The 24,623-nt window shown below is 37.8% G+C and overlaps 1 protein-coding gene across 5 annotated transcripts in view; it reads left to right on the forward strand.

Annotated features, from left to right (window-relative positions):
- Positions 1–22,212, forward strand: part of LOC132203584 (uncharacterized) — a 139,301-nt gene extending 117,089 nt beyond the window's left edge. For all 5 annotated transcript variants that reach the window (XM_059631458.1, XM_059631457.1, XM_059631462.1 and 2 more), the window contains 6 exons: positions 4,059–4,218; positions 8,267–8,553; positions 15,455–15,671; positions 16,771–16,948; positions 20,435–20,571; positions 21,711–22,212. In XM_059631458.1, the coding sequence (XP_059487441.1) occupies positions 4,143–4,218; positions 8,267–8,553; positions 15,455–15,671; positions 16,771–16,948; positions 20,435–20,571; positions 21,711–21,823 (1,008 nt within the window). In that variant the 5' untranslated portion in view covers positions 4,059–4,142 and the 3' untranslated portion in view covers positions 21,824–22,212. The remainder of the gene's footprint in view (positions 1–4,058; positions 4,219–8,266; positions 8,554–15,454; positions 15,672–16,770; positions 16,949–20,434; positions 20,572–21,710) is intronic.
- The last annotated feature ends 2,411 nt before the right edge of the window (positions 22,213–24,623 follow it).

Here is a 24,623-nt window from a genome sequence, read left to right on the forward strand (position 1 = left end):
AGCGAAAGGTTTTATCTACTAACAAGCAGAGCGTGTTTAAAATGCTTTGTTAGTTTTATAAAATATGCTGTTTATTCTGGATTTAAAAAATGCATACAGAGTACTGCATCAGCTTTGCTAACAAACGTTTTATACCAATCCATGTGCTTTGTGTGGATGATGTGTTAAAATATTTTATTTGTTTCAATGAATTTACAATCAAAGGTTATGTTGAAATTAAGAACAGGGCTTTTCTGGGCTTAATTATTTATAAACGCTTCTCCTAAAATGCAAGTTCTGTGTTAATTTTTTCAGGATGAGTAACAAGTTGCCAATTAAAATTTCACTTAATTGCTCCATAAAATAATTTTAAATCGTTGATGAAAAAGCAAAAATTTTATTTAAATATCCCAATTTTTCTTTTGAGATTGACCATTATAATTATACCAATTATTTGTGAGCACACAAGAATTCTTTTATGAAAGCAATAATTTGACTCTCCAGCCAGTAATCAAAAATAGTCATTTCCGCTACTAATTTTGCGAGAAGCCTTGCAGAACTCAGTGATTCTGAGCACGCTTGCAGCGGCAATAAAGCACCAGCTTTTCCGCCAACGGAAGATCAATAAAAATTTAATTAGCAGCTAAAATCGAAGCAACGCAAAACCAATTATTCCGCCTCGCGCGTGGTGGCGAGAAACGATTTTTTATCTTTTTCATTTATTTTTGTTGCCAGAGAGGACCAAATAAATTTTATTGCGGTGGTGGGCGTTTAGTTAGAAATTCAAATGGTATCGCACGGGTACAAAAATGCACATCAATATATGTATGCACATAAAAAAAATATAATAAAAAAGAGCGTTGAGCTGCAGAGCAAATTCTCGCCCGCCGGTGAAATAAAACAAATGGTGTGGTGATAAAAAATGCTAAAATGGGCGAGATTTAGACCTGGGTGCCGCTGTTTGCATAACTCTTTATTTCATCTGCGGCTCTTTTTTGCCTCCGGTCGAGATTCGGATGCAAATTTGACGCTGCCAGTGATTAATATTCGCGTGAGGACGTCGTTATTTGTCCCCATTGCGGGCGATAATCACTTTTACGCATCAATTGCCAAACAAAGCGACAAATAAATTGCCACTAGCAGGAAATTATTTTAATAGGTGCCAGGGTGAAAACAATGAAGCAAAGGAGCTGTGCAAGTAATAAAGGAGCCGGCAGTGAAAGGCAAAGTAGTTTTATCAGCTGAAAGTAATTGCTCTTCTATTGACGGAAAATTGCATTAGAAATTGTTTTTTGTTCCTTTTTGAAACTCCTTGTAATGTAAAAAGTAGTGCATAAGGCAATGAACACATATACAGTCAGTTTTTAAAAATGTCCGTTGTTTATTTCTTATTTTCAAGTTTATAAACAAAATTATTTTTAATATAGTTTTTCAAATAGTTCACTAAATGTGCGGCTGAAGAGACCAAATCAAAATAAAATCACTAGCGCAATGACAACAGGAAGCATTATAAAGATTATTTTCTACCCAAAATGACTGTGATATAAGAGAATTATCTCTTCTCTAGTACAATTTGGGTGCAACGCAAGTTTCTTGATTTATTAATAACATTTTATGTGAATTGCAATTTTTATGAAAGTAATAGGATTAAAATAAATACCAGTTCCTCTATAATTTCCAGATTCATTAAATATTTTAACAATGTGAGTGTTAATAATGTTAAATATATCTCACGCAAAATATTGGGCACAAAAATCAAACTTGTAACTGGACTCGCGAGTTAATTTCGCTCTCTGTAAGTAAACGAGGAAAGTGGTTGAATCAGGAGCAAATAGAGGCCGCGTGTTGCCAACCGCAAATCCCACCAACAGCTTCATTGGCTAAATTTCCATTGTTTGCATGTAATTTGCCTGCTTAAGACAATATTTACCGCCCAGGGCAATTCGTATTTGCCCTTGAGAGTCGAAAATCCTCTGAGGTGTTGTCGTGGGTCGGAGGCGAATCCGCTCCAGTTAATGCACTCGGACCACTGGGGCGGCAAATCCGGCATTGCGAAATACTTCAAATGCACTCCCCCTTTCCGAAGAGCAAACATGTGTCTCCTACTAGAGTGCTGATTCAGCGGCGAGGAAGAAAAATTGTGAAGCTCCCAAGGGACTCAAAATCGATTTTCGGCCTCGTTTCGCCCATTCTTCCGTTTTTACACGCAATTTGCATAATTTAAAATTTCGGCGTGTATACCAGTTATCTCCCGTTAATTCCGCTTATTTCCCCTGGGGGCGTAAATTTTGATGACGAATTTCCCTCTACAAAATTTTCCCTGTTATTTATTACAGTTACTAAATAACCTAATTTTTTATTCTTTGTACAATCCAGGAAGAAAAAATTATAATGCTCAGTGAATGAATAAAATATTATACCAAACTTGTTTAACATTGAGTATTCCTAGAAAAATACTCACAATCAGATGCGATGTTCAAAGTATTTCTGAATAATTACTTACAATTAGACATTGATAAAAAATCATATATGTAGAAATGAAAGTTCAATAGTCAGTAATATTTTAAAGTCGTTTAAAAACAGAAAAAAATTAAAGACCTGAAGAATTTAAATTCACTTTGCACATACCTTTTAATTTAATCTATTCATGTCAGAATCATGTTTCCAAACTAGACATAAGGCATTATTCATACATAATGTATGTTAAACTTCACTTTTTTTTAACATTTTAATTTGGTAAATAAGTCTACACAACTTTTGAATTTAGAATTTTTCTCCTCTACTCACCTCTACTAATTCAATTCACAATATAAAACACAATACAATACTGAATAATTTTAGAACATTTTTTAGGAAACCTTTAATTGAAAATTATAATAATTATGATTATTTATATAATGGACTAGCTCCTTTTTTCATTCAACGTGGCTGACATGTTTTAAATTTTCACTGCATTTAACTCGATAGCCTGGAGCCATTCAAGTTTATTTGCACGCCGAGTTTGCATAAAAAATACTACCATGCACTACAAACCCAACGAACCTTGTATGCGTTTGCGAAATCACACAATTAGCGAAACAGCGAAACACAATATTCACTCGGTGGACAAACGTGCATTTGGCCCGTTAATGAGCATCGATTGGAACACGGCCTAATGAATAATTCAGTCGATTGCCCGGCGCCGCGTGTGCAGTTTTACTTAATTGCGGTGCCGAAAATTGGCATAAGCCGGGATGTGTTTGTGCGGCAAATTGGACACACACGCAGCTTGAACTAATGGAAATGCCTTCCTTGCGAGAGACCCACTTAACGGCAGCAGAGAAAGCGACCGGCGAGTTTAATTCGTACCTGTTTACCTATTACACCGCGAAAAATACCCCGGGCCAAATTAACTCGGAAAATAAATACCCCCGCTCCGCAAAGTTTAATCCTGCTGGAGGAAAACTTCGGCAACTCTTATAACGGAAAACTTTTTACAGATGTGTAAAGTATGCAACCGGTTTAGCGTCTTGGACAAGCGGGTTGCGTTCCATATTCGTCCAGGGAGCTTCCAAAAATATTTTTCACTATTCGGGAGCTTAGCAAAGAAAAAAATGTGTTTTTTAAATGTATCTGAATTACCCTAAATTTTGAAAAACATAGTGTTTCAGTACCAAAAATTATACAATTAAAAATATTTGTGTTTTCAAAATACCAAAAATGTGTGTTTGTGATAATTGTTCAAGACAAAATAAATAATGACTCTTGACAAGCTCAATATCTGCTCATTATAATTTAGAAACGATATATGTTTGCTTTTCTCTTTCAAAAATTTTAAAATCACAATTTATTTTATCTATTTTTAATTTTCTTTTCCACTATTGTGCAGGAAAGTGAAATTCCGATGTATTCAATTCATTCCCAGTGTACATCATCCTGCTTTTTGTGTAATTGGTTTAGATTTTATGACTTTTGTTTAAAATAATGGAAATAATTCATTGTCAATTACAATCCTAGGTTTTTTAACTCTATCAATCACTTCCACCATCTTGCAAGATTAGGAAATTCTTACGTTAACAAAGAGGCGTTGTGTGTTGCAGGCGACCTTTGATCTCAACAAATCATGATTCTGCGCTGGACGGCCGTGTCGCGTTAGCGCCCATCGCCCGAAGGCACTTTTCGCCATGAGAAGCAGCTGCTTGCCGTCAGAGTCGTCAGCTCTGTTACTGTTGCTCACTTTCATGCACCTCATCTTGACAGGTAAGTCAACTCAGCAAAAAAATTTCATCTCGAAATTGCTCCAAGCATTTCAGACAAAAAAAAAATGCTTTTAAATTTCGCGGATGAAGTTTTTCCAATTAACTTTGAGTCACTTGTAAATATTCTTGTCAAGCATCAATTTTTCAGATTTTTTTTACTTACAACTTAATAAAAAACTGTTTATGGAAACTGTTTAATGTGGAAACAAACATTTAAGATTTGAAAAGAAAATCAAATATTTTGCTCAAAATCGCAGCTCCTAGAATTTGCAAGTCAAGATAATAATACAGCCTGCCTTGAGTAGACGCAGGAAAATTTATGACAAGGTCCTTGTTCGCAAACGCGAGACACTTTGTTACTATTAATAGACGAGCGCGGTCGCTAAGTAACCGAGGGCCGTAATGAATTCCTCGCCAAATTACATCGCTCTCTGCTTCAGATTCCACTTGGCGGTCTTACTCTTAATTTTATTGCATTATTACGTCGGTCGGATTTCGCAAAAGTTGTTATCATTCAAAGCCTGTGCTTCCAAGAAAGAACCCTGGTGCGGCGGCTTATGTGCGCGCAAAGTTCTGCAACTTCACAATCGCCAGAACACCAAAGTTTGCGCTTGACGAGAAGCGCCTCCGCAGAATTAAGGAGAAGAAAAAATATGAGTTGTGCGCAGAGGAAAGCTTTTGATCTGCTGCTGTACCTGCAACCCATCTCGGCCAAGATATTTGGACGAGAAAATAATTAACGGCAAACTCGCAACTTTTGCCAAAGTTGATAACTCAGTATCGATTATCGAATCAGGTTTTGGCCTGTAGCGTGTTTTGATGCTTTTCAGATTAACTCGATAGTCTGCCAATCTTAATTATACTTTCCGCCAATAAGGCCTAATTTTGGTTTGTTCCCACTCAAGATAATAATTGGGTTCGCTTGATTGAAATTTGGAAAGAGAAATTTCTCGACAAGACCACTTGAGCAATATGAAATTAAATTTCAAAACAATAATTATCTTGATACGCTGTTTTTCGACAATTAGAGCAAAACCCTTTTTTCTCTACACAAATAAGAATGTTAGCATCAAAGAAAAGACGAGGCAACTTTCCTTTAGCATTTTGTCGCGAGCAAAAAGATGTTTAATTTTCCGTCTTTCTTTCTTTTCTGTCGCGTCAAAAGAATTCTCGGAACTCAATTGTCGCCGGCAAATTGAATGAAAAATCGCGTGCGTCGCGATTACGCGAGGCGCGCAATCATAAAGCGTTTGCGGGCACAATGGCAGCAATTTTTGACTCTCCGGCAAGACAAACAACACAGACGCTGTTGTGTGTGCTGTGCAAACACCGCATTAAACTTGGAGCCGCTCCAGAAGCTGGGCCGGCGAACCAAGTTCAAAACGTATTTTATTTGCATAGCCGAGAAAGAGAAAGGGGGTGGGGGAGAACGGACGGAATAAGCAGAAATAAAAAGGCGCACAACTCTCAGAACTCGGCCCTTCTTGTTTTCTCGGGTGGACCTTCGACGACAAGGGCCACTCGTAAAAGAATGATTGATGGTTTCAGTCGCTCACTCTCAGCCGTCTCGAGGATTATACGCCGCCGTTCACCTTTCACGCCTCACTTGCTCTTCTCGTCCAACATTTTATATTTATGTTGCACTCCCCTTCGGATTTGTGTTTTGATTAAAACACACTCCCGAGCAGTTTCCGGGGTTTTGGCCACGAGTCACAGCCGATTTGATGGATCTTTTGTCATGCCCGCTTGAAAGATCGCAGCCTGTCGCTGAAATACATATTCGCCGCCGGCACTTAAGTATTAATACGCTGCATTATTTCCGCAGTTTTATTACGGCCCAAATTCCCTAAGCTTAGTTTTTATGTGCTCGTATTGTAAGGAAAGAAGCAGAGGCTTCAAATATTTTGCCCTGAACAAAGCTCGTTTTCCGCATCCTTTCAGCCAATTTTTTTATGCTCTTTTTAACGAGGGAATGCCTTTGAACTAAAAATGAAGGCCCAATAATCAAAAAGATTAAAATTTTATGATTCTGTTTACTGAATACATTTTGAAGGTTGTCTTTGTAAATAAAAAATTGAGAATAGGTCAATAAAAGCAGAAAAAATATGCCAATCATCCCGGTTAGGAAATTTATTAATTTCAAGTCTTGCGGAGCGACGCATATTTTTTTATTTTTTTTTTTTTTTAGGCTTGATAAAGTAACATAAAAATTAATTGCGTGTTTTTATTTTAAATAAAGTATTTTTAATTTTTTTTATTTAAATTAAACCATTGTTATCAAAAACATCATTTTTTTAATTCAATAAAATTGATTTTTCATGAAGTCTTTAATTTTTATTTTCTATTAGTTTAATTGTTATTATTTTAGTTATAAAAATTATTTACTTCCTACTTACATCCCTAAACAATATTTATTATTAATACTTCTTAGATGAAGCCTATTGGAGAAGTGATCATTAGAGCATTTATTTCATACATACATTTATAAAGTATAAAGAAAACGATAATTTTTTTATCAGCCCTTCCAAGCCTTCAAAAGTCTTTTCAGTCACAAGTTGCAACATTACTTTTAATAGTTATTATTTTAACATCCCTTACATTACAGGTTAAGAAAAAGACTCGTGAAGTTTTCTTTCAAGAGCATCAGGGTTTGAATTGTCATTCATTTAAAGATGCTGAGAAAACAAGCAGTGGAATGGCAAAAAAAATTGCGGCAGGAAGTGGGCTTCTTTTTCAATTTGTCAATTTCCTAAAAAAAAAACTCATTTTCTTCAGCGGGTTACGCCGCGTGGAACACAAAGAAAAGAAAGTTCTCTCGTCAATTTATATTTTATTCATTAAATGGAAGGAAGGGGCTAAAAAAATGCACAGAGAGCGAAAAGGGCCAGCAAGACAGCTTCTGTCTCATTCAATCTGATGACATTATTTCTGCGTCTGCTCCCTTTGCAACTTTCCTCCCTTTCCGCGAAAAAGGGCATTCCGCCTTGAGCTCACGGAACACGCAAAAGTTTTATAGCCGCGGTACATTTCGTAGAGCTTATTGTTGCTCGTTTTACGGCCGCGCACAAAAACGAGCTAGCGACACACTCGGCTAAACTGTCGCGATGAAATTTAATTTTTCTCGCGGCTACATTACACAAAATGAAATAAATCCCAAGTCTGTTATTATTTGCGAGGGCGTAAAACAAAGCCGAGCGCAACCTTCATGCCTCAAAGGCTTTCTCCGCAAATCCTTATTCTGCAGAACGAGGCGTGCGCTGAAACCAAGCCGGGCCAATTATATACCTTTGAAGTTGTTCCAATTAAGGACTTAAAGATACCAGTGCCGCTTAATTTTATTATTCCTCGTAATGAAAGTGGAGACAATGTTACTTGTAAGGTCTAAATTACAATCGAAAAATTGGCAACCACGAGGGTTGAAACAGAGTGATTTAATTTTTCTACCAAAAGCATTTAAAATCTGGTTCAAAATTAATGTACTGAATCTTGTGGACTCTCAAATAAATAAAAAAAAATTGTTATAGCAATTTAGAGAATAAATGAATAAATAATTGACCTTTTTTATGAAGTTTTTCCATTTTTATTATTAAAATACTCATTATGAGAAAAATTTAGGGTATAAATTGATTAAAAATCTTACGAACGAAAGAGGAACAACGCATTAATTTTGCAAGAGCAGTTTGGAGTTTGTATATTTCATTATGGCGCTCAAACAAAACCAATTCCTCTGTAGTAATTAACTTAAAGCAAACTTTGGCGGGCAAATGAGCTTAATATGGCTGCTCGTTATCGCAGGTAACAAGAGAATTAAAAAGACACGCCTCTCTCTCTTTGAACCAACTTTTAAAAGCAATTACACCCCCTCTGTGAGCAGAAATTTTATCAATATGTATGTATATGTTTTGCGTGGAAACTTTTAACCAGCAGCTATTGCAAAAAGTCACCTCCAACTAAAGTTTGTTGGAAAATTTGCTGCAATCGCGTCGCAAGGGCGTGCATTATTTATCACTTTGGAAATTAATGCGTTGATGCTTTTGGGTTTGTTGCAGACGCGAGTTCGGAACAGCCGCCGGTGGCGAGCGGCGCGGTATCTGCGTTGCCGCCGCTGTTATCAATCGAGACGCTGCCGACGGCGAAGAGTCCAGAGGCACGAACCGATGCGCCCAAAAAGCTGCTCGGCTACATCTTCGACACGCACATGAATATCAAACACCACCACCACGACCACAGATGGGGTCCACACTTCGAGGAGGTCTCCAATAGCACCAACATCACCATCAAAGTCGGCAGCTCCGTTACCATGAACTGCCGCATCAGCTTGCTTCAGGATAAGACTGTAAGTGTTTTTACAAAAAGTTTGAATTTTAATATACATTATTTAAAATCATTTGAAACATAAATTATTTCTATATTTTTTTTTTTAAATTTTCGTATTTTTTACATTTTTTATTAAATTTTTTAATAGATTTACAAGAAGTTAATTAAGAAAATTGCATATTTTTATGAATAAACAGCTAAGAAATTTATTAATTAAATATTTAGTTAATGAAAAACTTCGTCATTTATTTTTAATGTACCTCTCTGAAGAATTATCATATTTTGGCGAGGTTTGATCAATAGCATCATTGATATGGGAGCAAATCGATTTTCCATACTTTGCATTATTGCATTTATTGAAAATGTATTAGGCTGTGTAGCAACACCACTTTTTTCCGCTCTTTCCTACGATTTTTCCAATACGCGTCATCGACTGCCAAGAGACGTGCATTAGCAACACGAAGAAAAAAGAAATGCTCCTCCTTTCTCTGTCGCCGAACAGCATGTGTGGTGTATGTATGTAATCATAATATGGGCGAATGCGTCAAATCGCATTATCTTTGTGCACATCACGGCCAGACATGACACGTCGGTCTACAGCAGCAAGCTGTTCCGCTCTTTATTGGCTTTTTACGGCGCCTTTTGGCTCTGCCATAGCGAAATGGATGTGTGATTCTGTTTTGCCGTCTGTCTGGCCACCGCGTGTCACTCTCGTCGACTTAGCCAACGCTGCACACACAAACTGACGCCCGCTCCGAAAAAGCTTCTTCTCTCACTAACGCAGAAAGTGCTTGGAAATATTAATATAAATGAAAGTCTGCCTGCTTTTATACCTGCTTTATATAAAATCAAAATTTTTTAAAGAAAGACACACTGATATTTCTTTTTTTAATTCCCGAATGTGAAAGTGTGCAAATTTTTATCAATAAAAGTTAAAAACATGGAATTGCGTATTCCCCCTAAAATTATTTGAACTATATTATGCAACTCGGTGTCACGATGCAAAAGTTTAATTCGAAAATTGTTTATGGATGGAATAGTGTAATTTTAAGCTTCCAAAGTTGCTTAAGATGGCTTACGTTCAGAAAACTTTGGAAACTAATAACCTTCCTCCCAAAAACTAGTTTCTAAAAATTTGTTTGAAACACTATGCAAACTTTCATCAGTCTCAGCTGTGAAATTTCGCTTTAGAGAAAATTTGCTCCACCTCCATCAATATCAAAATAATCAAAATAGTGGTCTTCAGTTTGACAGGATATAAGACACTTTTACATACTCTAGACATTTTACGATATTATGATAATAATATTAATTTTGAAACTCATGAAGTCATAAATGTGCAGTCCATATGATTAACCGGTAATCTAACTCTCGAGCGCGCAGGCAAAATTAATTAGCATTTGAGCAGCCAGTAAAGCAAACGGTCAGTTGCGAGTGTGTGCACAGCGCACCACCTGCTGTTCATTTTCCGTTTGGAGCAAATTAGGTCACACGTATATATCTCGTAGTCATTACAAATTAACTTCCTTGCCATTGTGCGCGTTTTTAATTTGGGCGAAAGGACGCACAAACACACACAGCCTAATTAAAATATGAAACGAGCGTGTTTGCTGGACGGAGCTAACGAGGAAAACGGAAATGGTCTCACGTTTTTGTGAGGAAATTAATTTTTATGGTGATTGTGAGGGAGGAAGTTTTAATGCATCAATTTGCCTTTCAAAAGAAACTTGTACCTCCAACTTTCACATCAAAGGAAAAGGAAGACGACGACAAGCAATAAAAAAAAATATTTTTTTTCTAAAAGTAAATCTTATGAGGATAAAAATCAAATGTAACGATCAATAATATTTTATATTTATCAATGATAAAAAAACCATTTACGATGGTGAAAATTTTTCATTGTTTTTATTAACAATAAAATTCTGCTACATTTTGAATATTTTTCGAACACAAATTATCTATACTCGTCATGTTTCATGATGTACATATTTGTATAGCAGGATGTGTTTTTTGTCTAATTTGCTGGCGTACGCTGCCATCCCTCCGGAGATAAATTATTCAAGTCGGATCCTCGAGTCGTCGGAAAACGGAGGCAAGCTAAATACACTGTTTCCTTTCGCAAGGAGCAAATACAAATGTGAGTTGAGCACTGAAGAGCAGCCAGACGTGGCTCTTCTTGCTTTAATGCTGTCTGCAGACGCGGTGTCCCAGACTAAATAATGTGTATTTTAGGATAGAGCATTATGCCATTAAAGAAGGAATGAACGCAAATTTACACTTATAAAAGATGTTTTACACACTTTTATTATCATTTTTCAAAATGCTTGTGTTTAATTTATTTATATTTGTTTATTTAGTTCAATTTTATTTTCTACTTCTATGTTCAAATATAAAAAAAAAATATTTGATATAAACAAAATTTATGTGTTCTTTCATTCGTTTAAAAGAGCTATAAAATTAAATACATTTAAGTGCCCTTTTGTTTCTACAATTTTTTGATACAATCATACTTGAATTCATTGAAGGCAGGTGAACAATTTCTTAAAAATAAGCAAATATTTTCACTTAAACTAAAATTCTAATCACAATTTTCTTGCCAATTTGTGAAAGTAATAAGAACTATATTAGAGTTCAACAAGGTTCAGTAATTATATTTCAATCATCACTCAAAATTCAATTTCGCATGTTGAAATTGAGAAAAAGGACGTGTGTGACACACCCCAGCCAACTATAATTAGGCGCCATTCATGGCAAGGGTGTCCGATGGGCCAGTGGGCGCGCCTGCTGCTGACAAAGTGTAATAAAAGTGTGTGCGGCAGGCTAGAATTGCAAATTGCCCTAATTAAAGCCGAACGAAGCCTGCTTGCTTTTATTCGCGGAATATAATGGCATTGCCGCGTGCACTGCCATCGACAGTTCCGCACGGAGATAAATGAGATTTGCGCGACCGGCCGTTCCGTCGACACGCCGCAAATTATTTTTGTCAATCACTCTGTCCGAGAGCCAGTCGCAAAAATGGCCGTCTGTGTGTTCATCGGCGACGGCTTTCTGTTTGAACAGAGGGCTGCGCTGAATAAACACGCCCCAGACGGTGAAAGGCTCTTTGTTTGCCAAATCACTATTTCCTTTGCTGAGATTTTGGCACAAATCGAGGCCAATTACGCAAATTTTCAAATTGCTCTACTGAAAAAGTTACGTATGAAAGGGATTTTTTCTGGTATTTTAAAGACATGAAAAATAATTCAATTGAATCATAAAATATCGTTTTTTTTATAAATTCAAGATAAGAAGTATGCACTCTAGGTGTGAAAAAACGGGCTTTTTCCTATTTGAATATAAAAGAATGAAATCTTTCATCTTTCAATAAAAAACTATCGTTTGCACAACTCGATTAACTCGCCAGACTCGAGTAACTCGCCAGACTCGAGGAACTCGCCAGACTCGAGGAACTCGCCAGACTCGAGGAACTCGCCTGACTCGGTCACGAGCGACCGCGGCTATGGCGTCGCCATGGCGAGGCTATGGCGTCGCCATGGCGAGGCTATGGCGTCGCCATGGCGAGGCTATGGCGTCGCCATGGCGTGGCTATGGCTATAGTGTTGTGATGTTGGTAAGTTAATACATACATATGTAAATATTGTACAGTTGGTACAACTGCAAACCAAATAAAATTAGAACTTTTCTACCCTTTGAACTGAACGCACGTCTCTCTCTCGTTCTCCCTTCCGGAGAGCGGCCGCTGGCCGCCCTCGAACATTCGAGGCCTTTTACAAAGGCCGTACGAGCTACAGCAAATTGGCGACGAGGCGAACTTAGCGGCGGAAGGAGGAGAGGACGACGAAGAGGAACCGTCGGAAGCGAGAAGACGGCGTGGACAGTCATCCGCGTGAAGGCCACGTGTTGCGGCAACCGGAAGTTGGCTTGGTAGGTGTCCGGAGGCGGACCAGTCCGGCACCACTGACACCAAGGCCGTCCCAGCGCAAAAGGCAAGTGGTTAAAAGGGAAAAGAAGAAGTCTCCGCGTCTGATTGCGAAAAATCAGCACTGCAAGTGGTGAGCAAGTCGAGCCGAAAACGTGGTGAGAAAAAAAGAGGGTGCAAAGCATTGTCAAGTGAAACACTAGCCGCAGAATATTATTTCCACCATCAGTGTCTTCGAGACTGGAAATAATCTAGTGAAGTTTAAGGTGAGAACTCAAGGGCCAGAGGGAAGAAATTCCAGGCCAAAAAGGAGTCTTCGAGACTTTTGCCTTAAAAAAAAGAGGGGTTTTTCTCAAAGGTTTTGAAAAAAAATGGTAGTAAGTTGTTGTAATTAAATGACTAGATTTGCAGCACACCATTCCTGAGAAAATCTATAACCTGATTGCTTGTACGTAGCCACTAAGAAAACACACGGCAGTGAAGAAGGAGGGCCTCTCAAGAAGAAAAAAGAGGTTCCGTAAAAAAGAAGAAAGAAAAGAAAGAGGAAGGAAGGAGAAGAGTCTGGAGCGGAACTTGTGGAGCGACAAGGTGGTCCAAGGAGAAGACGAGACCACAGTCAGCTGCAAGGAAGCCCCGCCTCGAAAAGGACTTCAACCAGAGTTGGACTCAAGAAAGCAGTCAAGAGCAGCAGAACAAGTAGCTGCCAAGAGAAAAGGGTGTGCACCAGCACCAACGGCCGAGACATCGGAGGCCGTCGGACAGAAGGCGTGTGGCGCCCTGTCCACCTGAGACGCCGGGAGGAGGCAGCCGCCTTCTCTGGCCATCATGTGAGGGACCCGAAGGGTGCAACCGCATCCTTGGGCCGTCGACCTGAGTGGAGGGGATCTCCTCAGGGGTCGCTTAGAAGTACCGGACTACAAAGAGTCCGAGGTGTAAAACGAGGAGCCGAGTGTCCATCCAGCATGGAGAAGATGAGAACAGCAACTGGCAGTTCAGACCGTGCCAAGTGTGCTGGAACATTTTCGGTTTTCATTTGAAAATTTAGTGATTGAGCGAAATTCAAGTAAATTAGTAATGCAGAAATACAGTTTTAAACAACCAAATTTCCGTTAAAAATTCAGGAAAGTAAAATCAATTAAAGTTTCAACTTAAATTTCCTAATCTGAGAATTAATTTTAGAGTTTAATCAAGGAACTCAATTTAGTAAACAAATTTTCAAAGGTTTTTGAGTAAGAGTAATTCTTGTGAATGGATGTAAATGTGATTTTGTAACAATGTTTCCAAATTAATCAATTTCTTGCTCCAACGCCAAATGCCACAGTTCTCCTTAAAGTGCGTAAATTAAAACTTGTTTTTATCTTAGGCGGGAAGTGTTGTGATGTTGGTAAGTTAATACATACATATGTAAATATTGTACAGTTGGTACAACTGCAAACCAAATAAAATTAGAACTTTTCTACCCTTTGAACTGAACGCACGTCTCTCTCTCGTTCTCCCTTCCGGAGAGCGGCCGCTGGCCGCCCTCGAACATTCGAGGCCTTTTACAAAGGCCGTACGAGCTACAGCATATAGGAACTCGCCTGACTCGAGGAACTCGCCTGACTCGGTCACGAGCAACCGCGGCTATGGCGACGCCATGGCGTGGCTATGGCGAAGCCATGGCGTGGCTTTGGCGACGCCATGGCGTGGCTTTGGCGTCGCCATGGCGAGGCTATGGCGTCGCCATGGCGAGGCTATGGCTATAGGAACTCGCCCGACTCGAGGAACTCGCCCGACTCGAGGAACTCGCCCGACTCGAGGAACTCGCCCGACTCGAGGAACTCGCCCGACTCGAGGAACTCGCCCGACTCGAGGAACTCGCCCGACTCGAGGAACTCGCCCGACTCGAGGAACTCGCCCGACTCGAGGAACTCGCCCGACTCGAGGAACTCGCCCGACTCGAGGAACTCGCCCGACTCGAGGAACTCGCCCGACTCGAGGAACTCGCCCGACTCGAGGAACTCGCCCGACTCGAGGAACTCGCCCGACTCGAGGAACTCGCCCGACTCGAGGAACTCGCCCGACTCGAGGAACTCGCCCGACTCGAGGAACTCGCCCGACTCGAGGAACTCGCCCGACTCGAGGAACTCGCCCGACTCGAGGAACTCGCCCGACTCGAGGAACTCGCCCGACTCGAGGAACTCGCCCGACTCGTGTAACTCGCTTGACAAATTTGTAGAGGGCAATTAGGCAAATTCAACCATTCCTGGATTTTTGTTCTACGTCAACGGGAAGCCGAGATACAGCTACTTGAAATTTTCCAAAATCCAAATTTGAACGTCCCGTAAAACCCATAAATTTTGAGATACTTGGGTAAAATAAATATTTTTTTAAACCTCTTGACATGGTCTTTATGGGTTCAGAATATGGTCACGATCGTATGACCCCTGCCAAAACACTATACAGTTGAAATATTTTCGCCGTGTTAGAATTTCTGCGAGCGCGCTAAACTATGATTTTAAAAAATTACTGTGTGAGTTTTCTTGCTTAGTATACAAGAATTTACCTGGGGAACTTTAGCTAACATTAAAACAAAAAATTCACTTTAATTGTAGAAAATTTTTTTGTTAAAATACCCTGAAAACACGACAAGTGTGGTTAAAAATAAAATAAAAATAATTAGTTGATTAGTTGACTGCCTTTAAATTTTGTTGAAACTTTTTGCATTGCTACGGCTCCTTCTGAAACTGGCCTATGTTTTGAAATTGTTAAAATATATTAATACCTAAAATCGCCTAAAATCTTCCCTGCCAAAAAATTCCTATAAAATTATCTACGATTTTTAATAATTATGTGTACAAAAAGGTTATCATTAATGTCAAATAAATTTATATACGCTTATTTGAACCATTATTTACTTTCAGTGAGCGAGCAAATTTATATTCCATACAATTTCTCGACGGTTCTAAATCTATGTGTTGGCGCACGTGTTTGACTATAAAAGTGTTGTTTGTGCCTGCAGGTTTCGTGGGTGCGGCGGAAGGACGGCAAAGAACTCGAGTTGCTGACTGTTGGTCTGCACACGTACACCGGCGACTCGAGGTACACGGTGGAATTCCAATATCCCAACAACTGGCGCTTGCAGATCAAGTACGCAAACAAAAGAGACGAGGGCACCTACGAGTGCCAAATATCAACGTACCCGCCCCGGGTCATAAGAGTCCACTTGCACATCAAAGGTGGGTCTCTCTTGAATTTATATATGCGCCTCTCAATAGCTACAAAACGTATATACAGGCAAGCAGCTCTTCTTATAATCCCGTCGATTGGACCTCTTCAACCCTTTTACTCTAATATTGGGGCTCACTCGATCGCAAAAATTGAATTTGCACGCGTCCATCCATTGGGAATTGCATGGTGTTGATAAATTTACAGCTTGTTTGATCGGACAGGGGCGACGCTTCAAATTTCCAGGCGAGTTCGGCGTAATTGACCTTTGTCTGCTAATATGAAATTCATTTTGTGAAATTTAGAGCAACTTCGACCCAGGCCTCAATTATTTCCAACATAAAATATTATTTTCAATTCCAAAACGTCGAAAGTTCAATTTGTGCAACTTATCTGTTCAAAAATTTTAATTATAATTCTGATGAACTTTTTTAACCTCGGAGTATTAAAAACTATTTTTATAGTCACCAAAAATTAAATACCAGCCGCATATAATTTTTTATTTGGATTCAGATTTAATAACTTTTCCTGCAAATTTAATCGGCTAAAAAAATTAATGTAGAATTGATAAAAAAAATTCAGATGTTTGACTTTAATTTTTCCCATTTTTTTACTGGTTCATTTTTGTATTGCTCCCGTTGAACACGAAATTTTAGGCTATTATTTTGATATTTGCTCAAAATGGTTGACCTTTCATGAAATGCGTTTTGCACGAGAGAGCTTTCCGAGTCTAGCGACGCGGCATTCGTTCGGTCGTCGAGCTGCTGCCTGACGTTTTTTTTAAAGTGACCATATAAATTGAGTGGCAAAAAGCCACTTTTTTACGACTGGTTAAAATGCTGTGTGCATAACCACGCGGGAGACGTTTGTTTGTTCACTGACTCGCCTCGTGGGTAATTATGCAACTCGGCGAGCAAGTTTTTCCAATTAGCAGTGGGGCGAGGCGAAGTACTCACTCCTCTGCTTGCATGTTAATGAGACACAATTTTCAATTTGTCTTGCATCAAACGAGCTTCAACGAGATGTAATGTGCAAAAAGAAGTTCTGTATGTTTGATGAAAGAAAAATTGATGCTCTCTTTTGATGAAATGCACTTTTAACCTTTTGCAGCACCTGAAGTCCTAATTGTCGACGAGCACGGTCGGCCGATTTTCGAGAAGTACTACAAAGCGGACAGCACAATTCAACTCGCTTGCTTTGTGCGCCACGTCAGCATGGTCTCGTCGGTGGTGCTGTGGAACCACGGAAACAATACGCTCAATTACGACGTCACCAGAGGCGGCATAAGGTATGTTGCATATCAGCAACTTTTGCATAATATGTTGTCGACAAGAAGCAATCAGAGGACAATACTCGGCCAGACCAACAGCAAAAAATATTATTCTGCCTGAAAACTACTCAAAGTGCTACTTTTTTTGCAAAAGCAATTCAATATAAGAAAATTTAAAATTTCATTGGGTTGCTGCAGAGTCCATAATAAAAAAATATTTGGACACTTTTAAAGCAACCCGACGTAAGGGATATTTAATTAAGGACGAATCAAGGCATTTATAAATTTTAAGGATGGCTAAATCGTTTTTTTTTCTAAACCATTAATCAAAAAATTAATAATAAAACCCAAACTTTTAATGAAAAATTCAAAATTTTGATTAAATATCAACCTATTTTCATCCTTTTCAAGATTTGTTTTCAGAAAAATAGTCCGATTTATAAATAATTTCACCTTGCAAAAGCCTAAAATTATAAATTTTCTTTTAAAAAATGAATAAATAATCGAAAATATTCTTCAAGTATTACACTTTTTACCTTCCTATTCTATGCCTACTTTGCAAAAAAAATCAGCCATTTTTCCCTGAGACTAACTACATGGAGCTGAACAACAGAAAACAATTAAAGCTTAATTGAGCAGTTTTGAAATGCAATTCATTTATTAATTTTTTTATTTATTTTCTTTGAAGCCTAGAGGGATTTCTGATAAAGTCAAATCAGGCCTTTGTTTTTATTGTACTCGGGAAGCAAGCCTGCAATTTCTATTTCTTCCAAACAAAAATACATTATTGTATGTAGCTCGAGCACATTTTTTTTTACTGCTTGTTTTTTATTTAATTATGCATTTTTTTCTCTTGTGACATTTGTTGATCCACCCAGCCGTCTGTAATGTTATTCGCGAGAGGTACTTTGAGAGTTTCCGCATTTGAACAACAAAGAACGTCAAAACGAACATGGGCGGCGCCCCCTGAAATAATGGGCCTTTGGAAAAGAGCCGTAATGCCACGGATCCATCTTAATTACTCGGCACGCGAGCGCTGAAAGGAGGCCATAAATCATGCACGCGGCCGCGACGGAACAGTGCAGTGCTAATGAAATAGCTGCTGGTTTGAAAAATTTATTTCTTCCGAGCACAGCTTTTGCGGCTCATTCTCATTTGAATTTCAAATTTCCAGTTAGCCTGCACGTGTTTAATTTATAGCTAATCTCACCTGCAAATTTTAAATTCGTTCAAGCTGGTTCAAGCAACGTATCCTTGATAAATCTGTGTGCCAATATTTTAACAACTCGCAGTTTAAATTTGAAACCCCATTGATATGGTTTTGCTTTGGAGTAGTCAAATGGCGATTTTTTTTTATCCTGGAAACAAAAATTTTTGTGAAATTAACAAATTTGAAAGGTAATGAATTCCAAAACAAATATTAACAAATTTTGACGTAACGAAATTTAACTCTAAAATTTTAATCTGGACCAACTTTTATTTTTCATTCACTTTTTCAGACGTTTTTTTATATGTATACGACACTGTAAATAGAATCACTTTATTTTGCGATAAAACGGGTTGGCCGGGTCAGAGCCATCCGTCTTGCGTATTGGCTTTTGGCATTAAAGCAAACGTCAGAAGATAGAGCAGCTCCGGCACGGAGATTATCTGCAATTCCAAGTCTGCCCGCCAGATAAAAGAAAACCAGCCGTTCTATGGTCGTGAAAAGCATGTGAAATGCGCGCAGAAAAGACGTAGAAGGTGCACTCGACGCTGCTTGAGAGTTTGCAGCACACATGTTATGTATTTTGCGACTAGGGAGCATGGTCTATTTTTTTCGCAAAGGTCAGCCTCGGTCCGGAGCTTGCAATAAAAGAGAGACGCTTTATAAGAAATTCAAAGCTTCACCACCAGTGTATTTTAAGCGGTTACTGGTCAAATCTTTTAAGCTAGTGCAACTTTTTTACGAAAATGATTATTATATAAGTGATAAAGGTGTTTTTGGTTGTCTTTTTTTGTAATTACAGCAAAGGGGATTCTGAGATAGATATTTGCTAAATATGAATTTTAATTCAAAATATGTGAAACTAACAATGAATTTTCGTGCTCTTCCTCGACAAAAGAATTATTTGGATTTCTTCCCTTCCTTTTTAGAGCTTTGAGGCATTTTTTAGCCATTTCAAGATTTTTAAATTTTCTATTGTTGCTGTGCAATATTTTTTAGCACAGTATAAAAATTTATTGCAACCTTCAAATAAATTATTATTATTTTTAATATAAAACTCACCTTTTTAGTTAAAGCGCTTTGATTTCGTTATATTAGTGCGATTTTGAAACACAAAATAATCTCTGGTTTGTAATAAAAAGACTTGCTAATTAAATTTTACAATTTAAGTTTCTGAACCACTTTACCAGGAAACTTTTCCAAGTAGATTTAATTTTTTTGTAGGAAAAATTTTGACAGATTAATAAATTTTGACAAGTAATTTGCTTTTGATGGCAAAAAAATTAAAAAAAAAATATTTAAAATAATTAATAAATAAAATAATTATTCAAGTTAACTAGATTTGTGTGCATTTAAATGATTATTACAAATGTATTGGTTAATTTTTAGTCATATAAATTAATTATCTTCTAGATTTACGAATTGATAGATTTAATTAAATTAGCAACTTCGCAAATAATTTCATGAATTTTATTTGTCAACTTATTAAAAAATGTCTGATTTATCTTAACAAACATTCCTCCTCTCTTGACTTATTTAGGCCGCTCTTTTGAACGAGACCTAAAGTAACAAAATAACTATATTTTGTAAAGTTCATTTTTGTCATAAAAATATGACCAAATAAAAATTAATCATCATTCATAAGAGCATACAATATTCAAACTAATTTCCTATTTAGATTTATGACAGTCAGATATATATGGCGTTGTAGAGTTTTAATCGACCACACTCGCAATACATATAAATAAAAGTTGTGGAACAAATGATTTTGACATTTAAAAATTTATATTCCAATTTCTATAATTGTCACAGTTTGTCAGCCATCACGCAGTTGTTCAAAACCGCATGTGTTGTAATTACAGCCGCACGATTTGAACTGGAAAATAATTTTACGCAAATTTCCGCTCGCGTTAATTAGGAAAAGTCGTTGGAATTTGGAAATAATTCGTCGCTTTTCCAGGCAGCGACAATAACGTGCGCCACAGGTTGACGGAAACAAAAGTCGAAAAACTTTCGCATGCGAACAAAGTAAACGCTCCCCCGGGGGGTGCTCATTAAAAATACACCGCGCGCTTTTTATTTCGCAGAGTCGGCAGGAAAAACAACATTTCTGTCTGCGTGCATCCGAAAGCAGAAAAATGTCCCATCCCAACTTTTTCGCTCTCGGTGATTCGAGCGGAAAAATATTTTTTTCACGGCTGGATGCGGAGAGTAAAAAATTGGGAATTATAGAAAGCGGCTCATCTCGTAGGCAAATTAGATTTTTCTCAATTTGTGTGTCGTTTGGATTTTTGCAGCGTGAAGACGGAGCTGATGGAGGACGGGGCGAACAGCTCGCTGGCGGTGGCGCGCGCCGACAAGGCCGACAGCGGCAACTACACCTGCTCCATATCTGCGACCGAGTTCGCCACCGTCGCAGTTCACGTGCTCAATGGTGAGGAAAATGCCCTCATTGTTTTCGCAGCCAAACACCCCTGCATTATGCAAAAGAGGGAAAACGAAATTCAATTTTTCCAATCGCCCCGAGAGACATTGAAGAAGCATCAAAGCTGCTTTATTCTTTGGTTTCTTTCCTTCTTTGGCTGCGGCGTGAAAAAGGGACGTCTCTTCTCATCATTTCCCGCCAGCCAAACATATCAAATATCATTTTTCCTTTTGTTCTTCCACACCATCGCATGGAATCGGAAACCTTTTCATTTCTTTTTTATTCAAACCTGGTATATTCTTTAGTTTTTTTATTAAATATTTTTATTGGCCATTGGAGATAAAATTTCAAAACAAAGTTCCTAAAAAAACATTGTTTTGTAAAGAAAAAAGTTCTTTAGAAAAATCAATGCCATCATAAATTTTAGAAAAAAATATCAAATATATTTTTTCATCGAAAGATTGACTTGTTAGAAATAATTTTTTGTTAACAGCAACTTTTCGTGAGTTTTTTCACGAAATTTTTAAACTAATCAAATAAACTACATTTTAAATTTTTTGATCAGTCGAGCTGCGAGCTATTGAATCTGTTTAACTTAAATTCTTAAATTTTACCCCTCTCCCATTCACGTTGAGATTTAATGAACTATTAAGACTTGCTTCCCAAATTCCACAAAATTACCTTTCAATTTTGAAATTTTTTATTTTTTTAGTTTTTCCTTGGCAGATTATTATTCTGAAATTATTCTTTAACGTTTATTTACAGCAAGTTATTAGTCTAATACTGGAATATATAGCAAATTGAGTATAATAAAGGAAGAGAGAAATAATAGTCCGTTTTACTTTTTCCCTTTAAAATTCTCACAGAAATCAAATATCACTAATTTATTTTTTATTTTTTATTCTCTGCTAAATTTTGTGCAAAATTTCCAATTTGTCTATCCTTGTTGGATACAAGAAATGAAATTCAAATCTCTGCGTAATGAGACTTTTAATCCTGAAGCTTTAATTTTAGGGTAGGATTAAAACACGCAGTGAATATGAATGAATTCTCTCTCGATTGCGAATTCAAGCTGCCGCGATCAAAAACCGACGAAACCACTCAATAAGAGGGATTATTTGGGTAATTACTGCTCGTTGTGCTCACAGGAGAGAATCCAGCCGAACTGCACCACGGCAGCGGCAGCCGGCGCGGCCACAAAGGAAATCCGGTGGCCCTGGGTCTGGTGCTCTTGGCAGCGCTCGTCCACACCCTCAGATGAGATTCGCAGCAATAAAAGTGCGAACATAAAAAAAACTTGACAAGTTATGAATTTATCAATGTGCAGTTCAAAAGCGATAAAAACAAACTTTTGCTATATTGAGATAAAAAGCGAATGTGAAAAAATGATGTTCTGTACACGCACACGACGATAAGATTGTTTTAATCATATTGAAATGAAAACAGAGAATGCATTTTAATTAGAAATGTCAAAATAAATTAATTTTTGTACAAATGCTGTGTGTTTTTGAGTGACTGAATTGTTGAGTATTGTTATGAAATTTGGGACAAATGAAGACAAAGAAAAAAAGTACTACCGAATATTTTGTGGTTTGCGAAAGTCAAAATGAAAATGGTGTATCACATGTGATATTAAATAAAGAAAAAAAAATTAAATGTGGTTGTTTGTGTGTTTTTTTTTACATCTCACTTGAGCCATAGTATAATCAGTTATCAAACTTCATTCTTTTCACTATATTTGTGCTATATTTAATGCATATAATGCAAGTTAAGACAAATAAAGGCTATTACATTGTTATATTTTTCCGTAAATTTTGTATATACTTGCTTAAATTTTCTTATCTTTAATCGCTATGTTGGAACGTCATAAGTTGAACCGTTTATCATAATTTTATTAAATCTTTACTAAATATCTATTAATACTTCCTCAAAAAATGAGATGTTTTACATTACATTGTTGGCAAACAAGAAAGGATATAACAAAATATATTTATTCTAATGCACTATCATGATATATCAAACTGTACGTCTTTGATTTGAAGTTAAACTCCAGAAAATAATTTTATAGAAGAAATTTATTTCACATACAAACATTTTTATTCTTGATTTTCCACAATTTATTTTGGAAAAGCGTGCAAAAAAAATGAAAAATCAAATTCACTCTTCGCTTTCCAGTAAATTTTGATGTAAAGCGTATTCGCCACTTTTCAAAAGAGTCCATGAAAAAGGTAAATCAGCTTATTTCTCGTTGGTGGAAAATGTTTATTGCAGCATCGCAGGAAATCCGCAGCAACTACTTTTCCCTCTCGGCGTTTGAGTGCGACGGTTGCGAGAAAGTTTGGTGTTAACGCTGGAAATCGACGTCGCGCGCCTGCTGGGTGGGTGCACATCTGCGGTGCTGATGATGATGGTCGGGTCCCACCGGAGACCTTTGCCTTCCTTTGAGAAAACACGCCATGAATAAGTCATGAGCTGCACCGAAATCGCGCCCTCCATCTCTACCGTTCTTGCTCGAGAATCATTTTTCACATCTGCATGTTTCATTAATAACGCGAAACCGCGAGCGCCGCCGTCAAAGGACGACTGATTTCCTTCCTTTTGTAAACACGACCGTAAAACCCGCTTATTATTTTTATTACATTTGTTCGAGTTTTAATCCCCGGTAGTGCCCTTTATTCCTTTCTCTCTCTCTCTCCGCGTGTATATTTTGCACTTTACGAGCACCCGAGCGAAAAATTGACGCGAATTTTGTGCAAACTTTTGAGCAGATACAGAGATATCGAGGGGGGCGACACAGAGTTTCTTTCAACTCTGCCTCCCTCGGCGGGTGGGTTGCATACATCGAGCAAAGTTTTCACTTGGAAACCGCCAGCATAATCTTGCAAATCTCGTTCCTGCTCAACGGTCGCGCGCTCTTTTTGACCCAGTTATCGTCGGCCCAGCCCTTCGATCTCTCCCTTTATCGGAAGGTGCAGTCGTAACTATAAAACGGATGAAGCCGTTTTGTTTTATATACAGACGCGCTTTTCGACGGTATTGTTTTGATGTAGCAAAGAAGTTTGTTAAAGGAAGACAGCGAGGAAGTTCAAAGTTATTTTTTTGTAAGTAAAATTTACAAAGGCTCAAAAAATAAAATACAACTGAAAATGCATGATAAGGTGGTTGGCAACTTGCTGGTATAAATTTTTTTAACATATTTTGCTGCCATCGTTATTTAATTTAATTACTTTCAGTTATGTTATGAGTTATGAATATTGGGGGAGATTCAATAGACTTGGCTCTTCCAGTATGAAAGATATCCCGGAATAAATCTAAAGGTATAAAATTTGAACCGCTGTCCCGGGTTGAATATTTGTTTATCCCACCTTCAATTTTTTGTCCCCAATTCATTGGTGATAACTTTTCGTAGCCCCCTCAACGGAATAAAAATTTAACCGCGCTTAAATCAAGTCAGCTGGTTACTAAAAGATCGTCAAGATGCTCGCAAACTTTTCAAATTTTGACACATAGGTGCAGCACATTGACTATTTTAAAATAATGAAGATTGAGACTCTTATTATTATATTAAAGCATTTTCTTACTTTTTTAGTGAAGACGAGGACAAAACACACGGTGGCAATTTTGCGAGTGAGAGAATACAGCCCATATGCATTTTCCGCCCCGACATAATGTAGAGGTTTCATCAAAGCGATAAAAGAGATGTCGAGTGAGCTCGAGTGCGAGTCAAAGAGCGTCTCTGTGTGACTGAATGTCGCTCAAAAAAGGAGAGATGGAATCAGCAAACAAAGTTTGAAATAAATCGCGTCTCGAAAGGCACGAAGAACTTTTTCTTACTGTCCTGTATGCACTTGACGTGCTTCTTTCATTAAAAGCATCATAAACTTGCTTGGCCCACGACAAAGTGGAGATGCGATTGAATAAATATTTCCGGTTTTACTTGCGGAAATTTTGCGGCAGTAAATAGTTTTCCTCAAAAGAGAGATTTTAAATTCATGAAGAGTTTTATTTTTCGCACCGCAAATATGGATTTATGATGCCAAGTTTTGGCGGAGAGCAACAAA

The sequence above is a fragment of the Neocloeon triangulifer genome, unplaced genomic scaffold, assembly GCF_031216515.1.
Source record: "Neocloeon triangulifer isolate White Clay Creek 2 clone unplaced genomic scaffold, ASM3121651v1 ptg000017l, whole genome shotgun sequence".
NCBI classification, from domain to species: Eukaryota; Metazoa; Arthropoda; class Insecta; order Ephemeroptera; family Baetidae; genus Neocloeon; species Neocloeon triangulifer.